The sequence below is a fragment of the Haliotis rufescens genome, unplaced genomic scaffold (genome assembly GCF_023055435.1).
Source record: "Haliotis rufescens isolate VD_foot unplaced genomic scaffold, xgHalRufe1.0.p SCAF_52, whole genome shotgun sequence".
In the NCBI taxonomy this organism is placed as follows: Eukaryota; Metazoa; Mollusca; class Gastropoda; order Lepetellida; family Haliotidae; genus Haliotis; species Haliotis rufescens.
The window spans coordinates 1,590,704-1,608,953 of record NW_025964246.1 but is presented as its reverse complement, the minus strand read 5'-3'; the positions used below and the strand labels follow the sequence as shown (position 1 = coordinate 1,608,953).

Sequence of the window (18,250 nt, the reverse complement as noted above, 5' to 3'; positions counted from 1 at the left end):
TTGTGGAACATGTAACGGAAAATGACAACTCTCTGTTACCATGGCAACAGAATAGCCGTGAGATACTGTGATGGAGCACTGTTTGGTTCCATGTCTCAACGGATCAGTGTCATGCCGCTGCAGTTTCCCTCAAGAGGACAGCCTTCATGCAGCGTTATGTAAAATGTTTCCATGACGTGACTATCATTTACTTTCCTTCATTTGGACTTATATTTCATACTCTCGAGAGAATGGACTTTTGCTAAAATGTTAAGGTTTAAATAATTACAGAAAAGATTCTGCCACACTCGACAGTGCTTATATTCCCTACGGTCCCCTTAATATTACTACATTGTTTGGTAGTGCTTATATTCCCTGTGGTCCCCTTAATATTACTACAGTGCTCAGCAGTGCTTATAATCACTGGGGTCCCCTTAATATTACTACATTGTTCAGCAGTGCTTATTTTCACTGGGGTCCCCTTAATATTACTACAGTGCTCAGTAGTGCTTATATTCCCTGTGTTCCCCTTAATATTACTACATTGTTCAGTAGTGCTTATTTTCACTGGGGTCCCCTTAATATTACTACAGTGCTCAGCGGTGCTTATATTCACTGTGTTCCCCTTAATATTACTACAGTGCTTAGCGGTGCTTATATTCACTGGGGTCCCCTTAATATTACTACAGTGTTAAGCGGTGCTTATATTCCCTACGGTCCCCTTAATATTAGTACAGTGCTCAGTGGTGCTTATATTCACTGTGGTCCCCTTAATATTACTACAGTGCTCAGCGGTGCTTATATTCACTTGGGTTCCCTTGAAATTACTACAGGTGCTTATCATACAATTCCTTTACTCGTCTCCACTTAAATATTACCACGAACTCCTAGTAATAATCAGTATCTTTTCTTTAATTGTATTTCTGCTACTTGCTAAAAGCTTTCATGAACGCATATCATAACCGAAGCATGCAGTTGAATTGAAACCATTGACAAATAAGTTTTTAACTTTCCCAAATATATTATAGTATTTATCAATGCTTAACCTTAAAAACACTAACAGATCAAAAGAATAAATACAAATACAACAATCCGGCATAATACAATATCTCGCACTCAACCTTTGACCCCCAAACATCTGCACAAGACGTTTCACACTGACACTATTGCATCGTGGGATAGGTGTGACCCAGGTGACTCAGGTCAAGGTCATCCAAATCCATGCCTGACACTCGAGCCCTTTCTGTTTCAATAAGCTGTGGGGCCAAATCAATGATGCAATGCTGATATAGCATGTATACCACACTGCACAACCATCCAATCGGCAGTGAGAGCACCAGTGATTTTACTGAATAGCCACAGATAAATATCATCTCTTCCAATCCAACCAACAACAGCTCCACCTTACAATATACATATTTACATAGCATTTATATTCTGGAGAGACAATATGCTGGTTCATGTTTTCTGTTAATGATTTTTCCTGGTCTAAAAATCAATCTTTCAAATCAAAGTTATATTCAGGCAGATTAGATTTTGCACGATCAATACAAGTCCAATGAATATCTTAGCTGCAACTGAGTTGGCGTAATGTACATCGCGGTGTCTAGACATACATCAGTGTTAGATATCGCTGCTGATGGCTCGGAGCTGTTCATCCAGCTTTCCCCTACCCAACCAGCCTTAAGTAAAGACCAGGTTGGAGGTAGCCCTTAATGCTGGCTGTCAATGACTATGTGAACAAGATCTGCCTGCTGTCAGCCGACCACGGTGGAAATGGGTTGCGTAAACGCTCCCTCCGCGAGAGGCAGTGTCTGACCTGCTGTAGTTTGATGTGAGTGGAATGGACAAAATAGAAACAGGGAAGTTGCTCTACTGTCAGAGAATCGAACATAGGGTTGAGGGGCACATGAGCCAATGCCTGACTACTAGACTACCATTATAATACTATCCTTGAGTATCTTCATGGACATTTGTTAATACTGACTTGAAGGAGCATAGTGGAATCATCTTAGCAACAACATCCCAGATCCATATGTAATAACCATCACCTCATCCCAGATCATTATGTAATAACCAGCATCCCCATCCTTGATTCCCATGTAATAACCATCATCACATGCCAGATCCCCCATGTAATAACCATCACCTCATCCCAGATCATTATGTAATAACCATCACCTCATCCCAGATCATTCTGTAATAACCATCACCTCATCCAAGATCACTATGTAATAACCAGCATCCCCATCCTTGATTCCCATGTAATAACTATCATCACATGCCAGATCCCCCATGTAATAACCATCATCTCATCCCAGATCCCCATGTAATAACCATCATCCCCAACCCAGATCCCCATGTAATAACCACATCCTCATCCCAGATCCCCATGTGAAACCACCATCCCCATCCCAGATCCCCATGTAATAACCATCATCTCATTCCAGATCCCCATGTAATAACCATCATCCCCAACCCAGATCCCCATGTAATAACCACATCCTCATCCCAGATCCCCATGTGAAACCATCATCCCCATCCCAGATCCCCATGTAATAACCATCATCCCCATTCCAGATCCCCATGTAATAACTATAATCCTCATCCCAGATCCCCATGTAATAACCATAATCCTCATACCAGATCCCCATGTAATAACCATCATCCCCATTCCAGATCCCCATGTAATAACCATAATCCTCATCCCAGATCCCCATGTAAAAACCATAATCCTCATCCCAGATCCCCATGTAATAACCATCATCCCCATCCCAGATCCCCATGTAATAACCACATCCTCATCCCAGATCCCCATATAATAACCACATCCTCATCCCAGATCCCCATGTAATAACCACATCCTCATCCCAGATCCCCATGTGAAACCATCATCCCATCTCAATTCCCCATGTAATAACCATCATCCCCATTCCAGATCCCCATGTAATAACCATCATCCCCATTCCAGATCCCCATGTAATAACTATAATCTTCATCCCAGATCCCCATGTAATAACCATCATCCCATCTCAAATCCCCATATAAAAACACCTAAATCTTCATATAACAAACCCATCATATTCAGTATTGTGAAATCACAATCATTAATGTGTAAGTATTATAAATATATACATTTCATTCGAGGCAAAAGAGTTCATAAAAAAGTTCAAACAGCTGACATCCATTACATAAAATATATGTCCTAGACGCAAAACAGATCAAAAGCAGTGAGGTAATTAGCCAAATTAATGATGTTCCAACTAATTACACCTTCTTATTGCACCACAAATTCCACTCCTTGAGGACGGATGAAACGTGAAACAGGACTAGCTCGTTACCTAATCCGTTCAGATTCCCAAACAGGAAGCCTCTCAGGTACAAGGCCATTACTCCCAGGAGTTATTTCCCCTTGGAACCACCCAGTAAGTTCCCCAGATAATGAAGTGCACACGTCTGCTACTAACAAGACACTGCACTTCAAAGGTGACTCAAGTTTTTAACCAATCGAGCATCAATTCTGTAGCATCAAGACACCTAATAGGCCTTGAGGCAAGTATATCCGAAAAAAACCGAAACTTCAAAAGCTTCACATTTCTTTGTATGCTTTATAAACAAAAATTACAGCAAGATTTCAGAAGCAGCCGGCTTTCCATCTGGTTGATTTCAGCACTTCCTGTTTTCATTTATACTACTCAAGTAAGATCAAAAACACCTGATTCTTGTATATTACTACAGTTGATGTCATGCCCCTTAACCTCTTTTGAGTAGTATAGTATGTCCTTATAATATTGAGTTGGTTGTATGGTTGGTTCGTTGTTTAACGCCGCACTCAGCAATATTACAGCTATATGATGGTGCCTGTAAATAATCGAGTCTGGACAAGACAATCCAGTGATTGATATCATGAGCATCGATCCACGCAATTGGGATCGATGACATGCATCAACCAAGTCAGTGAGCCTGACCACCCGATCCCGTTAGTCGCCTTTTACGACAAGCATAGTCACCTTTTACGGCAAGCATGGATTGCTGAAGACCTATTCTAACCCGGAATCTTCAATATTGAGGAAATAAAGAAGTTTGTAAGTGCAATAATTCTGTGATGTGACACCAATTATCAAGCCCAGGAGGGTGGATTCAAGCCATGTTTGTTTGTTGTTTAACGCTACACTCAGCAATATTCCATCTTAATGACGGCAGTCTGTAAAAAAAATCAAGCCTGGACCAGACAATCCAGTGATTGACATCATGAGCATCGATCCATGCAAATGGGATACGATGACACACATCAACCAAGTCAGCGAGCCTGACCACCAGTTCCTGCTAGTCGCCTCTTACGACAAGCGTAAACGCTTTTTACAGCAAGCATGGGTTGCGGAAGACCTATTCTACCCCGGATCTTCACGGGTCCATGAAAAAATAATCTTTCTTTGTTCACTATTGTTTGTTTGATGTTTAACTTTTCACTCCATATATTTCAGTTATATGACAGCGACCGGTAACTAAATGCACACCCACTCTCACTCGGCAATATTGCAGCTATATGACAGCGACCGGTAACTAAATGCACACCTACTCTCACACTCTGGTACTCACATTGTAGAAGAGGCCAAGTTTGTGTCCTCATGCTTCAGCTTGCCGTCCAGTGCCAGACCACGCTTGTCTCGGTTGTTTGACAATAAAGGGGTTAAGTGATACACCTTGCAGAAGCCTGTTTGGCTCGGCTGGATTGGGAAGCCCTCCCTAGAATTACAACACAGGGGAGAGTGCCTCTTTATAATGGTGTACAACACAGGGGAGAAAGCCTCTATATAACGGTGTACAACATAGGGTAAGTGGCTCTTTCTAATGATGTACAACACTGCGGGGAATCACATGAGCACCAGGCAGGGTAACAACAAGTACCATCTTTTAAAATCTTATGGTATGACATGGCCGGGCATCAAACCGACCTTCCGCGCAATCAACAATGAACCAAAAAAGAAATTGAAAGGTCAAACCTATAACATCAAATTTACTGATTGTTGTTTAATGCTTCACTCAGCAATGTTTCAGCTTTATGATGGCAGTCTGTATATAATTGAGTATGGATCAGACAATCCAGTGATTGACTGTGTGAGCAACAATCCATGATATAAAAAAGATTAAAATATTGATTTTTGTTCTCGTGTGTTCTAAATTGATGGAAAAGCACGAAAAAATAAAAATGAAAACTTAAATGACTTTGACAAAAATATTCATACTTATAAAACATATATATACATATATAGATATATTTGAAAAGATTAAATGAAAAAATGCCCCTAAATAGAAACATTCATGAGGACTTCAAAGATTAAATCAAATTATGACATAAATTATTAAATGAATAGGTAAGAATTTTCATTTACTCCATAGACAAGACAGTTGATTGGACATGATTGTTTCACACTGCGTGCGTTAGACTGTCGAACAAAATGTCAGCCATAAATAGTCAACAATAAGCATGCCTCAACGTGGTGTGCTATTGTCCACATGCAGCAAACTAAACGACAGTAATTGTCTTAATTGTCTGAATGATGTGATATGGACTTATATTCTCGGACGAAAATGACCTGATCGAGTGTACAAATTACATTGTAACTACAATTACAGATGATGGAGGTTCTACACAAAGAAAATAGCATCAATGACACACTATCAGCGATGTAGGACTCCATGCTGTCCTCAATTTCCTTCATAGCTCCATACAACATCTGAACCAACATCCTACTACAAAATTATTTCATGATGAATGTGAAATTTGATTTGTGTTGGTATGGAGAATAAGGAGGCATGCAATACAACATTTATTGAAGTGTAATGATTGCGGACTGGGATGCTTTTGTAGGGGAAGTGGGGTAGCCTAGTGGTTAAAGCAAACCGAAGACCCGGGTTCGATTCCCAACATGGGTACAATGTGTGAAGCCCATTTCTGGTGTCCCCCGCATTGGTATTGCTGGTATATGGCACACGTGTACCCCACATCTGTACCACGTATCCCACACCTGTATCCCACATCAGTATCATGTATCCCACACCTGTATCACTTATTCCACAGCTGAATCCCACATCTGTACCATGTATCCCACACCTGTATCACATATCCCACATCTGTACCACATATCCCACAACTGTATCCCATATCTGTACTATGTATCCCACACCTGTATCCACACCTGTATCCACATCTGTACCACGTATCCCACACCTGTATCCCACATTTGTACCACATATCCCACACCTGTACCACATATCCCACATCTGTACCATGTATCCCACACCTGTACCACCTTTCCCACAACTGTATCCCACATCTGTACCATGAATCCCACACCTGTACCATGTATCCCACATCTGTACCATGTATCCCACACCTGTACCCCGTATCCCACAGCTGTTTCCCACATCTGTACCATGAATCCCACACCTGTATCCCACATCTGTACAAAGATTCCACACCTGTACCACATCTGTACCACATATCCCACAGCTGTATCCAACACAAACATCCCATAAACTCATATGTTACTCACTCGCTCTCCAGCTCAGCAACGGTGCATTTGTACTGTGCAGTTGAGAAGAGACAGATATCTGCAAACTGCCGCACTGCATGTGCAAACAAAACATCAACAAATGTACATATAAGACATATAAGTATATAAGACATCGGACAGGTGAAAAAACAAACACAGTGACAAGGCATGACACATTTACAATGCATCGGATATATCGCTACATCAGCAGACTTTCTGCAATACCATCACACAGCAGAAAGTTGATGCTGCCAGCCCACATGGTACTCCTCCATGTCAAGTACAGCGAAATATAAATTAAAAATATCATTTATACTTGTTTTTCCAGTACACTCATCTTTTCACACGCAAACATGTATGTCTATTTGCAACTTTTTATCAGGAAAACCTAATTCATATCTTAAAATATAGCAATACTATTTACCTATCTTTGTCTCAACACCTTCAGTTTACGACGAATCAATCATCCATTATCTGAGTCCAAACTGGGAATCAAACCAGGAAACACACACCAGGTGACAACCTTGTCCTCATGTCCAAGAAGGCTTTATCTGTCACAGTTTGGACCTCTTACACCAGACAACCTTGTCCTCATGGCCATATAGGTTTTATCTGTCACAGTTTGGACCTCTTACACCAGGTGACAACCTTGTCCTCATGGCCAAGAAGGCTTTATCTGTCACAGTTTGGACCTCTTACACCAGGTGACAACCTTGTCCTCATGTCCAAGAAGGCTTTATCTGTCACAGTTTGGACCTCTTAGACCAGGCAACAACCTTGTCCTCATGGCCAAGAAGGCTTTATCTGTCACAGTTTGGACCTCTTACACCAGGTGACAACCTTGTCCTCATGGCCAAGAAGGCTTTATCTGTCACAGTTTGGACCTCTTACACCAGGTGACAACCTTGTCCTTGGCCAAGAAGGCTTAGTCTCTCTGACCTTCCTACATAAGCATTTACAATAATTACCAATATATTTCTAACAAACAGTTTGTTTGTAGTCTGACGCCGCAATCAGCAATATTCCAGGTGTCTGACAAACAATCCAGTGACTGATATCACGAGCATTGATTCAGGCAATTGTATACAATGACATGCATCAACTAAGTCACCAAGTCTGACCACCCCATCGCGTTAGTCGCCTCTTACGACAAGTATGGGCTTCAGAAGATCAATTCTAATCTGCATCCTCAAGGGTAAGTTTGTAAAAGGAGTGTGACTGCGGTCTTATATTGAAGCTACAGAATATTTCTCCATATACCCATCCTCTGGATGAAAAACAGACAAATCTGATCTGAGTGACAAATGGCCGGCTTATCCACAGAGCAGCAGAGCCTGGGGCTGCCCCGAGGACTGATCCATCAGGTTTTCTTTCAACCAGATCATTGGACTTCTGACTAATGTTTGTCATTATCTGGAGTTTTTCATCATCTCCAATAATCGATATGAGCTACTGGGTGTCCTTGGCATAGTAATTTAAGGTGAGTGAGTGAGTTGGGTTTAACGCCGCTTTTAACAGTATTCCAGTTTTATCACGGCGTGCCAGCTTAATGTGGGAGGAAAGCCTGAAGTGATGCAGGTCTCAGACGTTTATCACTTCGGTGAAACCCAAGAGCAAGGGTATGGTGCTGACAAACCTAGAAACATAATCGGGGCGAACCGGGATTCGAACCCACAATCATAGGTTTCTGGCGTGTTCAAGGGACGCAACTCTGCACAGCGAATCGCGGCGCCTTAGACAACTGGGCCACCCATGCCCCCAGTAATTTAAGGTAGGAAGAGATTTTAGTCCAAACTCTTAAATAACACGACAGTAACAGATGATAATCTTGAAGGGCATGGCGGCAAAATGTACAGGGCCCTGGGCCCTGTTCCACAAAGCAATCTTAGCGCTAAGGTGATTGTAACTCCAATTCTATAACACTGACTTACGACAATCGTAGCGCTAAGATTGCTTTGTGGAATGGGGCCCTGGTCCATAAAACCATTGTTGTGCTAAGATGATCGTAACTCCCATTCTTAACACTGACTTATGACATTCGTAGCGCTAAGATTGCTTTGTGGAATGGGGCCCTGGTCCATAAAACCATCGTTGTGCTAAGATGATTGTAACTCCCATACTTTAACAAAGACGTACAACAGTCACAGTGCTACGATTGCCCTGAATGTTAAATGACTGAAACAATCTTAGTCATTCCATATATGTCATGGTTGACAATCAGGCAAATCTACTAAATATGATAACCGCCGTGATGCTATCCCATATGCTATGACCTCTACACCTTCTCACTCACGTGCAATTGCTTACAGACCCATTGTAATGTGTGAGTGGCAGGTTTCACCTGTAGAGCAGGGTGCCCTTGTACAAAGCGATCTTAGCGCAAAGGTGATTGTAACTCCATACATTAACATAGACTTACAACAGTCGTAGCGCTAAGGTTGTTTTAAACAACGGCACCCAAGACATGCTGACCTTTTTTCTTTTCTTTTTGACCCATGAAATTCCGGGGTTGAATAGGTCTTCAGCAACCTATGCTTGCCATAAAAGGCGACTATGCTTGTCGTAAAAGGCGACTAACGGGATCGGGTGGTCAGGCTCGCTGACTTGGTTGATGCATGTCATCGATCCCAATTGTGTGGATCGATGCTCATGATGTCAATCACTGGATTGTCTGGTCCAGACTCGATTATTTACAGACTGCCGTCATATAGCTGTAATATTGCTGAGTGCGGCGTTAAACAACAAACAAACAAACAAACAAACAAACAAACAAACAAACAAGCTGACCTTTTTGCGAACACCTGGTGTCATCGTGAATTTTAGTGATCAATTCATGTACATTTAAATTCTATCCTGCCTATTACTCCCTGTGGAAAAGTTTCGGGCAGATATTTGAGACGGATTATATTCTGGTGCTGATGTTTTGAATCTCTGAAGGGTATGGACAGTAAAATCAATTTGTACTATAACATCAGATGCTTGAGGCAAAATGAAATGTCAGATGATGGGCGAGACGTTGTGGAACTTCACATAGACACCATCGTTTACCAGGGGGAAATGTTTAATTTGTAGGCCTGCAGGGTACTATTTGACTTGCATGTCTGGAACTGGCCTTGCAGATCAGCGTATGGATTTGTCCGTGGCATCTAAAATGTCTCCGACTTAATTCCTGTATACACAGGATTTGTCCATGGGGAGAACAGCCTCAGCTTGACATGGATCCAGTTCACATATAAAGTGCCTCATGACACACTGAATGAGCAACACTGACTGATACTGATACTGAGACAGTACTGATACCAACACAGTACTCATAGTGAGACAGTACTGATACAACACAGTACTGATACAACACAGTACTGATACTGAAATAGTTGATACTGAGACAGTACTGATACTGAAATAGTACTGATACTGAGACAGTACTGATACAGACCAAGTACTGATACTGAAACAGTACTGATACCAACACAGTACTGATAGTGAGACAGTACTGATAGTGAGACAGTACTGATAGTGAGACAGTACTGTCACTGAGATATTGCTGATACCAACACAGTATTGATACTGAAACAGTACTCCAGCAGTACTGATAGTGAGACAGTACTGTCACTGAGACAGTACTGATACTGAAACAGTACTGATACTGAGATATTGCTGATACCAACACAGTATTGATACTGAAACAGTACTAATGCAGACCCAGTACTGATAGTGAGACAGTACTGATACTGAAATAGTACTGATACTGAGACAGTACTGATACTGAAACAGTACTGATACTGAAACAGTACTGATACTGAGATAGTGCTGATACACACACAGTATTGATACTGAAACAGTACTGATACTGAGACAGTACTGATACCAAGACAGTACCAATACAGACCCAGTACTGATACTGAGACAGTACTGATACTGAGATAGTGCTGATACCAACACAGTATTGATACTGAAACAGTACTGATGCAGACCCAGTACTGATACTGAGACAGTACTGATACCAACACAGTACCAATACAGACCCAGTACTGATACTGAGACAGTACTGATACTGAAATAGTACTGATACAGACCCAGTACAGATAGTGAGACAGTAGTGATATTGAGACTACTGATACTGAAACAGTACTGATACCGAGACAGTACTGATACCAACACAGCGACTCATCAGACACAGAATGCTGGAATACCATGTCACACAGCAGCTGTAGCGAAGCTGCCTGTGTTCAGTCCTGGAGCAGACAGACCAGTAGTGGGTAGTGAGAGCATCGGGACCCAGCTGACAGTGTCTCCTCGCAAGACCACGTGCAATACATGGCATCATCTCTACCCATAATGGATGATCTGCCCCTGGGGAAAGTCACTAAGGCTTGGAGTGAGTGAGTTGGGTTTAACGCCGCTTTGGACAGTATTGCAGTTACATCACAGCGTGTAAGCTTGATGTGGAGGGAAGCCTGAAGTGATGCAGGTCTCAGACGTTTACCACTTTGCTGAAACCCATGAGCACGGGTATGGTGCTGGCAAACCTAGAGACATAATTGGGACGAACCAGGAATCGAACCAACAATCCTAGGTTTCTGGCGCGCTTACCACTTTGGTGAAACCCACGAGCCTGATTAGGACGCTGCACCAAGGCAAGGAACTTTATTCAATCAGGGAGATACTCAGAAATTCCCCTCAATAAATACTCTACTAGAAAAATGAAGATTCCCATAAAGTCTGATCTTGTCACAAGAAAACAAGTGGAGGTCTCCTTCAGTGCCATCATTCACAACACGGTCTGAAATAGATTTCAGCAAAAAATAATAGTACATGAAAATCTTTGACCCACATCTTAGTGGTGTGTAGTGTTACGAGCGTACATGCAGTGCTGTCTCGTGTCAACTCCCAGTCGAATCTGGTTTCAGTGGGCACAATCATTCCTTGTGTTACATCGTGCCTGTTGGTTCTCTGTGTAGCCACGCTCTCACAGGCGTTGTCAAGTGTCTCCATGTCATGCCACTTACCATTATCACTGAATGGCATCAAGCTATTTCGGTCCTGTATCTACACTAATGTTACATATCTCATTCGGGGCTGGTATTACCAACTGACATTTGGTTTGACATTACTGCCATGGCTGGTGTATCAGTGTACCGTTGATACCTTCTCATCTCTGGGGGTACACATATTAAGGAAAACTAACTTGAATAAAACATTGCATAAAACAATATTCCAGCTTTATGACGGTGGTCTGTAAATAATCGAGGCTGGACCAGACAATCCAGTGATTCACATCATGAGCATCGATCAATGCAATTGGGATCAATGACATGCATCAACCAAGTCTGCAGCCTGACCACCCGATCCCATTAATCACCTCTTACGACAAGCATAGTCGCCTTTTACGGCAAGCATGGGTTGCTGAAGATCTATTCTACCCCAGATCTTCACATAATCAAGCAAGTCAGCAAGCCTGACCACCTGATTAAGGCACCTTGCAACAAGCATAGGCTGCTGGGGACCAACATTCTTACCTGGAAAACCCATAGGTGACCTTTCTCAATGAAATATATCTAAATGATAATTGAGAAGCTGTAGTAACAATGAAAACAGCTGACTTATGAATCTAATTGAAAGAATTAAATTTGAGATCCGTCACAATTTCATTCTTTCTCATGACACGTTTGAAGCTAAGCCCAACAAAAATAGTAACCATTCTGATTACGTCGCTTCAATGATCCAGTGTTACCTGGCAACCTGTAGCACAGATTGCAACATGCGTGATATGTACATTATCCCACCTGTAGTGCTACAGCTGATATACAACAGTGAATATGGATATATTGTAACAATGTTCAAACAACATGCATAAACAGCTGTTTCCAACACAGCTGCAACAGTTGCTCGTCCAGACAGACTGATCCTTGGCCAGCAACACAGGAGATATAGACGATTAACACACAGGCTTGCTGCCGGACACTAAACACCCGTGACATTCAAATATACTCAGTGAGAGTCCCATAATGCAATTCTGTTTGACTTAAACACATTAACATAATTAAGTACAAAATGCACATGTAAGTGAGATTATAGTTTAAGAGTAAACCTATTACAATAATAAACTCAAATGAGGCCTTAAAATTTGATTAATTAAATTTATCACATTTACAAATTGATTTTTTCAGTATATAAAAATCTCATCAGGGTGTGAAGTTTAATACTATATTTTTTTCCGTATGAAACAGAATTGCATTGTGAAAGGAACAAGTTGTACATTGTGTTGTTTAGAGATGGACAACTTACAGCATATCTTCATCAGCGACCACATGTGTCTGCTCATTGGTCTCATGGAGAATGAGGCTCATTAATTGAATTGCTAACAGAAGAACCAATCATAATTCATTAACAGAAGAACCAATCATATTTCAGATACTGTTGGAAGAACCAATCATATTTCAGATACTGTTGGAAGAACCAATCATATTTCAGATACTGTTGGAAGAACCAATCATATTTCAGATACTGTTGGAAGGACCAATCATATTTCATACACAGAGGGAAGAACCAATCATATTTCATAAACAGGGGAAGAACCAATCATATTTCAGATACTATTGGAAGAACTAATTATATTTCATACACAGAGGGAAGAACCAATCATATTTCATATACAGGGGAAGAACCAATCATATTTCAGATACTATTGGAAGAACCAATCATATTTCAGATACTATTGGAAGAACCAATCATATTTCAGATACTATTGGAAGAACCAATCATATTTCGGTTACTGTTAGAATCAGCAATCATATTTCATATACAGGGGAAGAACCAATCATATTTCAGATACTATTGGAAGAACCAATCATATTTCAGATACTATTGGAAGAACCAATCATATTTCAGATACTGTTGGAGGGACCAATCATATTTCAGATACTGTTGGAAGGACTAATCATATTTCAGATACAGAGGGAAGAGCCAATCATATTTCATATACAGAGGGAAGAACCAATCATATTTCATAAACAGGGGAAGAACCAATCAAATTTCAGATACTATTGGAAGAACCAATCATATTTCAGGTACAGTTTGAAGGACCAATCATATTTCATATACAGAGGGAAGAACCAGGCATATTTCAGATACTGTTTGAAGGACCAATCATATTTCAGATAATGAGGGAACCAATCATATTCCACAGACATTTAGAGTATCCCATCAAGATCATATCCAGTAGAATACTGGAGAACCAATAATGTCTTATATACTGTAGAAACACATCTTATACAGTCCATCGGCCATCATATGGAAACAATGGGCTAGGGGGCTAGGGGACTATAGCAACATCAATGTCTTCTAAATGTGACAACCAGGGATTTTAACCCACAATCACAGGTTTCTGGAACACCAAAGGTAGGCAACTCTGCCCCCAAAACTGATATGGAGGGGTGGTGGTTTGGCATTTCCATGGAGATTTGGAATGGGTACTTATAATGCTGATTATGGTATAGAGGCCCAACATCACTGCATTAAAGGATAATCAAGTATATCCCAACATCACTGCATTGAAGGATTATCAAGTATATCCCAACATACCTGCATTGAAGGATTATCAAGTATATCCCAACATCACTGCATTGAAGGATTATCAAGTATATCCCAACATCACTGCATTGAAGGATTATCAAGTATATCCCAACATCACTGCATTGAAGGATTATCAAGTATATCCCAGCATCACTGCATTGAAGGATTATCAAGTATATCCAAACATCACTGCATTGAAGGATTGTCAAGTAGATCCCAACATCACTACATTGAAGGGTTGTCATGTATATCCTAACATCAATGCATTGAAGGATTATCAAGTATATCCCAACATCACTGCATTGAAGGGTTGTCATGTATATCCCAACATCACTGCATTAAAGGATTGTCAAGTAGATCCCAACACCACTGCATTGAAGGATTATCAAGTATATCCAAGCATCACTGCATTGAAGGATTATCAAGTATATCCCAACATCACTGCATTAAAGGATTGTCAAGTAGATCCCAACATCACTGCATTGAAGGGTTATCAAGTATATCCCAACATCACTGCATTAAAGGATTGTCAAGTAGATCCCAACATCACTGCATTGAAGGATTATCAAGTATATCCAAGCATCACTGCATTGAAGGATTATCAAGTATATCCCAACATCACTGCATTAAAGGATTGTCAAGTAGATCCCAACATCACTGCATTGAAGGGTTATCAAGTATATCCCAACATCACTGCATTAAAGGATTATCAAGTATATCCCAACATCACTGCATTGAAGGATTATCAAGTATATCCCAACATCACTGCATTAAAGGATTATCAAGTATATCCCAACATCACTGCATTGAAGGGTTGTCATGTATATCCCAACATACCTGCATTGAAGGATTATCAAATACATTAATATTTACATCAAATTAATCTTAAGTCTTCAAAAAGAATATTTACCTGAAATTTTGATTTTCTTGACAGTTTTACTTGTGTTATTGTCCACCAAAACATTGATCGCTAGTCCTTCTCCATGGTAATATTTCTGAAAAGAAATAAACAAATTGTCAAAAATCATCAAATAACACATATAATACAATAATGTATTTCAATTAAATCATGGCATGTTTGTTTGTTTGCACTCAGCAATAATCCAGTCTGTAAATAATCCAGTCTGGACCAGACAATCCAGTGACTGACATTATGAGCATCGATCCATGCAATTATCATGCATCAACCAACCCACAAGCAAGCCTGACCACCTGATCCTGTTAGTCGCCTCTAACAACAAGCATGGTTTGCCAAAGACCGATATCTAACCCAGATCATCACAGGTTCATGGCGTGTCAGCATTAGGTGGGAGGAAAGTCCAATCTAACGCATGTCTTAGACAATTACCACTCTGTGGTGCTACCACAATGCCAACATAATCAGGCCAAACCTGCGATTCGAACCCTGTTTGGAAGGAATGCACCTCTGCACTGTAAATTACAGCCACTATCCATAATTCTAACTGTGGAGTGACTGATTGTCTAGACTGCAAAAAAGAAATTGAATCAAGTTTGTCATGCGACATAGCAGCAGTTAACCAAACCGCAATGGAACAGTTGTTTTCTAAAAGTTTTCAATTTGCTTTAATTCTTTCAAAAAATTGAAACATGTTGGCAAGATAAATTCATTGTATCACTCAGGCTAAATGTGGTTTAATGTGTGTAATATTTTATACCACTCTCCTTTTGCTTGTGAATAAAACCTAATGCGGGACACCTAAAACCACATATACCAAGGGAATTCTCCTGAGCTTGAGGTTTTACACTTTCAACAGGGACCGCCTCCGTGGTCTTGTGGTAGAGCGTCCGCCCGAAGAGCGGAAGGTCCAGGGTTCGGTCCCCGGCCGCGTCATACCAAAAGACGTTAAAAGATGGTACTTGTTGTCACCCTGTCTGGCTCTCAGCATTAAAGGGCTAAAACAAGGACTGGTCGGCTCGGAGTCAGAATACTGTGTCTGAGTGGGGTATTCATGTTAAACTGCGGCATGGTATCTCGGTGTGCTAGCACTATAAATCGGCATCAGTCCGGACTAGTACAAGCAGCCACACACACACATGCATGCACGTCGCTATATAAGTGCAATAATCTTAGACGCGACATTAAACCCAATTTCACCTCACCTCACCTACAGTTTCAACCAAAACCGTAGAGGAGTTTTTTGTCCTACGCATACAACTTGCTTGATAAACGTACTAGCATCTGTATCAAAAAGTTTGGATCGAAGGAGTAAAGAAATGTCAATAAGTCTACCTTGTCTTTACTCTTTCACAAAAACATTTCATTCCACGAAGACGTATGTCTCACTCACCTCTTTGTCCAGCGACGCTTCTAGTCTAATGTTCCCTGGACTCATCATGAAGTCTTTGACAGCCTCTGCATTTGGCTGCGGCGCCGGCTCCTCAGGAGCGTACGTTAACTTGCGGATCGCTAAACGAACTGAATTCCTGAAAACAGAAAGAAGTCACATCCTCTGAAACATAATTATTTTGAATGAGAGACTGAGTATTGTTGTACACGTCTTCCAGTAACATGACAGCAGGGATGGAAATGGGTTTTCCCTGTGATGAAACAAACCCAGACTTTGGTGTGATAAAGAAGCGCTTTAACCACTGACCTACCCCATCACAGGGGCACGGGTGGCCCAGTCGTCCAAGGCGCCGCAATTCGCTGTGCAGAGTAGCGTCCCTTGGGCACGCCAGAAACCTATGATTGTGGGTTCGAATCCCGGTTATGTTTCTAGGTTTGTCAGCACCACACCGTGCTCGTGGGTTTCACCGAAGTGGTAAACGTCTAAGACCTTTCCTCCCACATGAAGCTGACGCGCCGCGATATAACTGGAATACTGTTAAAAGCGGCGTTAACCCCAACTCACTCACTCACTACCCCATCACCCTTGGTTGTATCTGCAAGTATCACCACCACACATATTTTGGGTAAGAATGACGTCATAAAGAGTTAATCAAGTTAATACAAAATGACTCATGACATTTATTAATGAATATAAGATAGCAACACGACATATTTCAAAGAGCAATGAAGACTGAAGCATTGTTTATTTCATGATCAAACATTGTTCCATCATGACGTCATTTCTGGAGATTCGAATATGCTCTCGCAACTTGATGACGTCATATATTGGATGACGTTATTTAAAGAGGGAAGTATCTGGTGAGTTGTTCCCCATAGATATAGCTGAGGTACGCAGATAAACGCAATGGCATCCAAAAGTGGGAGAGATATGACAATTGGTATTGGGAGAAAAGGTTCAGATAATCGACGTGAGGATTGTGAGAATATGCAGGAAATACTTAACTTAACCCCTGTTCTTAAAATGGACTTGTCCGACATTGCCGAGGTCGCATTCTATTCAGGGGGTCATCATTATTAAAATCAAAGTAACCATTTCTAAAGCTTGTACATTTTATTAAGATCCTTAAGTTAAAGTTAAAGAGGCTGTACATAAAGTTGATATCTAAAATAAGAAATAAACGACAAGTGGTTGATGCCTCTCGTACAATAAAACACTGCAGGGATAATAAACCACTTGAGGCTGCTTCCCTGTGGTATATTCTTCCTGCAGTGTTTTATTGTACGTTAAGGAAATCCACTTGTCGTTTATTTCTGAATTTAATATCATATCAAATCCATAATTCTGTCTTGTTTTTGTTTCACTTCAGGCGGCTCCAATGAAAACTTGCAAGTCCACAAAGTATTTGGACAAGTGCCAAATGAAGTCATCACGAAACATCATATGGGTCAATATCAAGACTTGTAATAGACAGTGTAAAGCATATAAATGTCAGATGTCCACATAGCTGTAGCCAATTCAGTTCCAGGCTTGGCATGAGAAACATGGCTCACAAACATCGCATTAACATCCGTCAACATTGATCAGATTTCAAAATGTAAAATCAGAAAATGGCAACAGCTGAGCTGATATTTTTATAATAGCCACAAATAGAAAATAACAACATATGTTTCAATTACCATCAGTAAATTTACAAGCACTTTCTGAGCCAATTAATTTTTTTGGCAAATTCTGATGATTTAAGGTAACTTGCACAAAATGGTTCTAAATCCTCCTATAAACATGTCATTCTGATTGAAGCACAGATATGTTATACGAGTTACCGTATTC

The 18,250-nt window shown here is 40.8% G+C and overlaps 1 protein-coding gene across 5 annotated transcripts in view; it reads right to left on the bottom strand.

Annotated features, from left to right (window-relative positions):
* Positions 1 to 18,250, bottom strand: part of LOC124144052 (arrestin red cell-like) — a 109,621-nt gene that overhangs the window by 9,669 nt on the left and 81,702 nt on the right. For 3 of the 5 annotated variants that reach the window (XM_046513282.2, XM_046513289.2, XM_046513284.2), the window contains 4 exons: positions 16,421 to 16,556; positions 15,022 to 15,106; positions 6,537 to 6,609; positions 4,579 to 4,734 (listed from right to left, as the gene is read on the bottom strand). In XM_046513282.2, the coding sequence (XP_046369238.1) occupies positions 4,579 to 4,734; positions 6,537 to 6,609; positions 15,022 to 15,106; positions 16,421 to 16,556 (450 nt within the window). The remainder of the gene's footprint in view (positions 1 to 4,578; positions 4,735 to 6,536; positions 6,610 to 15,021; positions 15,107 to 16,420; positions 16,557 to 18,250) is intronic. The other 2 variants (XM_046513290.2, XM_046513286.2) reach the window with 1 other exon arrangement.